This window comes from Halyomorpha halys, unplaced genomic scaffold, assembly GCF_000696795.3.
Source record: "Halyomorpha halys isolate HHAL.00 unplaced genomic scaffold, Hhal_1.1 Scaffold2137.1, whole genome shotgun sequence".
Taxonomy (NCBI): Eukaryota; Metazoa; Arthropoda; class Insecta; order Hemiptera; family Pentatomidae; genus Halyomorpha; species Halyomorpha halys.
In genome coordinates this window covers 35,796-42,214 of record NW_027115953.1, presented here as the reverse complement: position 1 = coordinate 42,214, position 6,419 = coordinate 35,796, and the positions used below count along the sequence as shown (strand labels likewise).

The window sequence follows — 6,419 nt, the reverse complement described above, 5'->3', positions numbered from 1 at the left end:
AAGAGAATGCAAGATTAGAAAGTATGGGGTTTATAATGGAAGGAGAGATATCTGGTTCGGGCTAGATCGGTTACATAGGGAACATTAAGGTCTTTATGTATGATTTTATTTGTGACAAAGTAAGGAAGGAGCATTGAGGATTTTACGAAGGATTTTGGATTGTAAGAATTGAATACGAGAGGAATTCGAAGGTTCAGTGGAGCCCCAAATATCAACTTCATATGTCCAGATTGGCCTTATTACAGTCATGTATATCAGTCTTTTGTAATGTGTTGGAAGTTTAGACCATTTGTCTTGTAATTGCTGTAATAGTTGAAATCGACGTCCAGTTTCCTGTCTTTTTAGTCTTGTGTGAGGATTCCAGGTTAATCGTTTGTCCAAATGTAGTCCAAGGTAGCAGATCTGTTCGACAGGGGTAAGAGTAACATCATTAAATGAAACTGTAGGGCAGTCAGTAGGTTTACGACGAAGGGTAAAGGTGATTTGATGGGATTTGTTGGTATTTATCGTAATTCTCCAATTACGACACCATTCTTCGAGGGCTGTGATATGGGATTGGAGATTTTGGGATACGATTAATGGGTTATTATTAACAGCGAGCACACATGTGTCATCACGTGGTGAGGATAGTGTTAGGATTAGTTGGAATGTCAGCTGTATAGAGGGTGTAGAGGATGGGACCAAGGATACTACCTTGAGGAACACCAGCGGACTGAGAATAAAGGGATGAATAGGAACCATTGTGGTTTACTTGGAAAAATCTATCAATGAGAAAGGAACGAATGATGAGAAAGTATGTAGGAGGTAGGAATTTACGGAGTTTTTAAAGCAGTCCCGGGTGCCAAACTCGATCAAAAGCCTGTTCTACATCGAAAAAGACTCCCGTGCAGTACATTCCGCGCTCCAAAAAATTAAAATTAAATCGATTTTGTGATCGTGCGCTTGCTTATCCATTTATTTTAACTTATAGAATTTCTCTAACATTGGGGTCCCCCTATATGTTATTGGGATGCTGAAAACGGAAATAACATTGATTGACTTCAGTGTAATTGTTCTTCAAAACACTATTTTTTTATGTTTTGGATCATATGAAGGTTAACGTAGTGTAATTGTAGTGCAACTGATATATGTAATTAAATTACTCGTGTAAATATTTCTGCCCAACTCTGTCTCCAATGAGTTTTCGCAATTTCGTTGGGAGTCGTTTAGCCTCCGTTTAGTTATCTCAACTATTAGGTTTCTAGATTAAATCATATAATTATATTATTATTATGATTTAAGTCCAGTCTTAAATTGGGGAGATCTTTCATTTATCTTAAGTTGACATTTTTTTAAAAACTCTGTTATTTTTACATTAATTTTCGTTAATTTAATTGTTATGTTGTTTTCCCTTATATTATTAAAAAATACAAGTTTTTTAGAAATAAACAAACTAGATGTTTTTATCAAACTGGTTACATAGATTCTATTGGAAATTAGCGCCCCCTTCATATTATGTTAGTTATCACAAATATCCCATAATTTATATCTACTATATTTTTTTAAATAATAAAAATTTATATAAGAAAATATATTTTCTATGTTAATCGTCGTAAACAGAACTCAATGACAACTGCTTTTTTTTTGCTTTTTTTTTTACAGTGTAACAATTATTACCCATAAATAACAACTATGGAGAGCTGTTCTTCATTAGGGAATTAAATTCTGTTATCTTTTATCAAAGTGACATTAGAAATGTATACTATACGGTTGAAATAGAAGTTTTTATTATGAAACGTGTTGAAATTTATTTTATTATAATTTGAGACCTAAAATTGGAACAGTATGAAACGAAAGTGTTCAGAAGAGGCTAAAATGAAAATGATCGTACACCCATATCAGGTTATCAGTTTTCAGTAAATATTGGAAAATGTGATTACACTAAAGAATAAAATCTTCAAACTTTGAAGATTAAAACAAATTTTATTCTTATTTTGCGATTTACTTAAAGATGTGTTTATGGATGTTGATTATTACTTTAATTTTGTGAGCTTTTGATTACCATTATTTTTACTTCAGTATCTTGAGCACTATTTTGTTTTTATTTTTCCAGTATTTTTTTTTTTTTGTAATTTCTTATTGTTATCCATTTTACTCTATTTTACTGATTGTGGCTGTAAACCATTTAGTAGAGAAAATACATATCAAAAGTAATAATGAATATTTATTATCACTTTTAATTTATTTTGCGGTCCAGTAATTTCTTTTGGTTTTTGGTAATTTCTTATAAAGTTTTTCTTTTATAATAAATCAGTTAACTTATGTTGGAAGTTTTAGTCTTTTTTTTTTTTTTTTTTTTTTTAATAATTTAGGTATTTGTTATTTCTGTGGATATCGTCACCAAATCTTTCACGATTAGCCTTGTTAATTTTTACCATTAAAATAGTTCTTTTTATGATGTATTAAATCATAAATGTAGTTTCTTACTGATTTTTAAAATGAGAAGTGATTGATTTTTTTTACAAATAAAATTGGGCCTAATTGATGATACTCATTGCAGGTATTCAAATATGCTATACCAATGAAAAATGATGAGACCGGTGAGATATGCGAGGATCTGATGTGTGTTAAATGTAATGTAAACAGCATAACAAATGAGGAAACTGGAGAGTTAGAAGAGAAAAAAAAAGAGACTTGTATTTTTAAGGTGCTAATAATTACCATTAATATTAAAATTAATACTGAAATTGTATTGATAATTTAATCCTTATGAAATGATCCTTGTTTTGTATCCTAGTAATCTTTATTTAGTGTATAGTTCATTTTCTCAGAAAAGATTAATGTCAATGAAGCAACTATCACATTCTCAAATACATTTATACGCCTTGACAGTGAACAGTTTCCCTTATTTTGGCTTAAGTGTTAGCCACTACTATAGTATATCTATTTGATATTTATAATAATTACAGAATTTATGTCACAACAGTTTTATTGTTGTATAGTAATGTTGTATTGGGTGTGGCATGATATTTTATAGTAGAAGTAATTTCAGTGGACAATCACAGTAACTGCCACCTTTAACTTTCATATGTATAGGCCTTGACAGTGAACTGTCACTTGTTTCAGAACATAAAATCAATAGTCTTCATATGGGTACCCTCGCATTGTGGTATAACTGGCAATGAGAGAGCTGATGCAGCTGCCAACTCAGCTCGTTATCAAGATACACCACTAGTAACTATTATAGAGACCATCCTAAAAGAAGACTGGACACATCAGTTTCGCACTCTTGTTCAAGAAATGTGGAACCAAAATTGGAAAACAAGCGGTGCTAAGCTATTAGAGGTTAAAAAAAGATTGCACTCAGTGGAAAACCTCCAGTAGAAAGTCAAGGCGAGAAGAGGTCATCCTCAGCCATCTCCGTATTGGACACTTTGAATTTTCACATGACTATTTGGTACGTGGACTAGAACCACAAATGTGGGTAGACTATGAAGTCAGAAGAATGGTGAAACATGTGCTGTTGGAGTGCCCCCTCTTCGCTACGCTGAGGAAACAACTCATGATAGGAACAAGCCTGGATGAGATCCTTCAAGACCAAGAAAATGAAATAGAGAAACTGATGGTTTTTTTTTTAAGCCACGAAATACTAATATAAAAGAATATAGTGATTGTCATTTGATCCACCAATGACCCTTAGGGGTAGAGATGGAATGAATAAATAAAATTTGAATTTGCAGAGCATTACCATATTGGGACTGTCCTGTTTATCTAATTTTTATTTCCAAACCTGTATTTTTTGGCTTTTGTTTTTATTTGCTATTTTTTTAAAATGTGCACCTAAGATTTTTGAGATAGAAAATAAAAACAATGTATGAAATACTGTATTTATATTAAAATAAAGTGAAGTATTTGAATTTTTATTCAAATAAAGTATTTTTAAAATGCTTATACCTTGAAAAAATAATTCACTGATTTCAATAAATATGTTCATTTGAAATGAGAAAAGGTTGTAGGAAAGAATGGATTTGAATTTGAGTTTAAAATCTTCAAAGATGTAAGAAGCATGAAAATTGTTGAGAGAAAGACAATATCACAGAATTAAGGTTTGGATTACTGCGGTTCTGCAGAAAGGGTAATATAGGCCAGACCATCAAGACTATACAGATAATAAGAACTGATGTACAGCAAAGAAAAGAGGAAGTTGTGTAAAGTATATGCTGTGTGCAATAAGTGTATACACACTTACTGCATGAGAGTTCATTTAAGATCAGAAGAAAAGGCTGAAAGAGTAGAACATCGAACTTATTAATTTATGGTTGGCTTCTCCAATCAGCTGATTGTGCAGTACACAGCTGTAATCTAAATAGGAGAAAAAGAGAGATGAGTTTAAAAATGTTTTAGGAAATTATATGACAAGATCCCTGAAAGTTATGGTTGATAGCAAAGTTATGCTGGATTTCTTCTAGGAGGATCGTGACATGATGTTCCTGACATTTTTGATCGATTGAACAAAAAGATGTTGGTTGTTGATCAATTTTAAAACCTAGGACTGGAGAAGAAAACCAAAACCAAACGATAGCTTTTGAAATTCTAGTATTTGTAAGCTAAATTTATTTACATATTTATATACACATATCCACACATACCTATATGTAAATATACATATACATACAATGTTAGTAACAGTATATGCATAATTTCAGGTTCGATATCAGCAAGAAGAAAAAGAAAAAACAGAAGTTAAACTACTAAAAACATGGAAAAGTGGTTGTAGTAAACGAGGGAGACATTCATTGGTTGCAATGATTATTACATTTACACTCTTTCTACCATCAGTAGTGGTATTTCTCTATATGGCCATTGAAACATTACTACACCTCTATCAGCATAAACGCAAAGGTCAAACTTACTTGTCTTTCAGGACAAAACTGCATTCGGTTTTATATGCTCAATTTTGTGCAGTTTGTCAAGCAGAGAGAAGTATGATTGTGATAGGAAAACTACAAGATGAAAGATTGGCTAAGATGAGAAAGTATGTTAAAACTTTGCCCATTCAATAGTTACTTCTCCTCTCCTCCTCCTCTTCCCCCATTTATATCAGTTACTAATTTATTCTTCCTTAATTTTCAAAATAAAATAAAAACCAATTTTACTTAAAAACCAAGAGGAGTAAAAATTGAAGTTCATATCCTAAATATTTAGTTGTTTTTTAAATTTAATGCATGTTTAGATTTAAAAATATGTGTTAAATATATGTATAAGTTAAATTTTCTGCTGTTAAGTTTAAAAATCGTATAATTCTATTCGAATTTTTACAGTTTATATGCACCTCTAATTAGTAAGACTTTATTTTCTTTGGATCTATGAATTTTGTTTTAAAGTAAATTTTAGGTTAATCATTCACCGGTTAATTGAGGCTCGACCTGTTATGCTGAAACAAAAAATATTCTGTTCCTTGTTTTTCTGGTTTATGCCTAGCCTTACATTTCTATTTATTGTATATAGAGGTATAGTGATGTGAGATACTGCATTATGGTGTCTAGATGGCTTGGTGATGCGAATCTGTTTCCTTCGGAAGTAAAGATCATTTTAATTATAATGATCTACTTCTTCAGGAAGATATAGCATCAACAGTAATTTCTTTTGAATCCAAAGAAAGTTACTGAACTACTTTAAATTTTATTGTAGTTTTATTGCCATGAATTCTAATTTTCCTTGATTCAATTTCGTTAATGCAAGGTTTTGTTATGTTATTTAAAAAAAAAAAAAAGAGATATACTATGTCATGATTTACAAATAAAATTGTTATAACTTAAAATAAAATTGAATATATATTGTTTATTTTATTTAACCTCTTATTTATCAACCTTCCTTTTTGGTATATTAAAGAATATTTTAGATCTATTTTGTGTTTTACAATTACTGTGGAACTTGTTTAATTTGAAGATTAAGTGACCACTAACATTTTTCGAATAGATTTTTTTCTCTCCTACCCTAGATTAATGTTAATTGATATTAGTAAAAGGTACATTGAGTCCATTCATATCCCCTAACTTAGTTTTTTGGGGTGGAAAAGGTATTTAATATGCATTTCCAACTTTTCAAAATCAATTCACAAAAATTACTATTGGTAAAAAATATGAACTGAAGAGACAAAAGACAAGTGGAAATCATTTATGAAGGTAATAAGTCATCTAAGGTTTTTTTTTTTTTTTTTTTTTTTTTTTCAGCCTTTACATAAGGGTTCGGTTGACCTCTGATTTATTACTGAATACCTGTTCAATCAATGGTGTATGTAATTCTACCAGCCAAACTATAAACATTCATTTTGAAAAAAATAAAATTTTTCTCTTGATATGTCAATTAGTAGTTTCTTCATGAGAACAACTGACTAAATATTACTTTGATCCATCCAAATAAATTCTAATCACATTTGA

General features: G+C 30.5%; 1 protein-coding gene across 2 annotated transcripts; it reads left to right on the top strand.

Annotated features, from left to right (window-relative positions):
* The first annotated feature begins 1,657 nt into the window (after nt 1-1,657).
* Nucleotides 1,658-5,828, top strand: LOC106691195 (uncharacterized). 2 transcript variants are annotated; one of them, XM_014436889.3, is made up of 3 exons: nt 1,658-1,881; nt 2,540-2,686; nt 4,686-5,828. In XM_014436889.3, exons 1-3 carry the CDS (start codon nt 1,825-1,827, stop codon nt 5,040-5,042), a joined length of 561 nt encoding a protein of 186 aa, XP_014292375.1. In that variant the 5' UTR covers nt 1,658-1,824; the 3' UTR covers nt 5,043-5,828. The 2 variants fall into 2 exon arrangements, with proteins under 2 accessions (XP_014292375.1, XP_014292376.1); XM_014436890.3 differs by lacking the exon at nt 1,658-1,881 and adding an exon at nt 1,909-2,025.
* Nucleotides 5,829-6,419: the final 591 nt, after the last annotated feature.

What these genes read in the sequence shown, in the direction of transcription:
- LOC106691195 (XM_014436889.3), top strand. Translation starts at nt 1,825, where the DNA reads ATGAAACGAAAGTGTTCAGAAGAGGCTAAAATGAAAATGATCGTACAC. An exon ending in TGATCGTACACCCATATCAG is followed by an intron (nt 1,882 to 2,539) that starts GTTATCAGTTTT and finishes TACTCATTGCAG; the next exon opens with GTATTCAAATATGCTATACC. An exon ending in AAGAGACTTGTATTTTTAAG is followed by an intron (nt 2,687 to 4,685) that starts GTGCTAATAATT and finishes GCATAATTTCAG; the next exon opens with GTTCGATATCAGCAAGAAGA.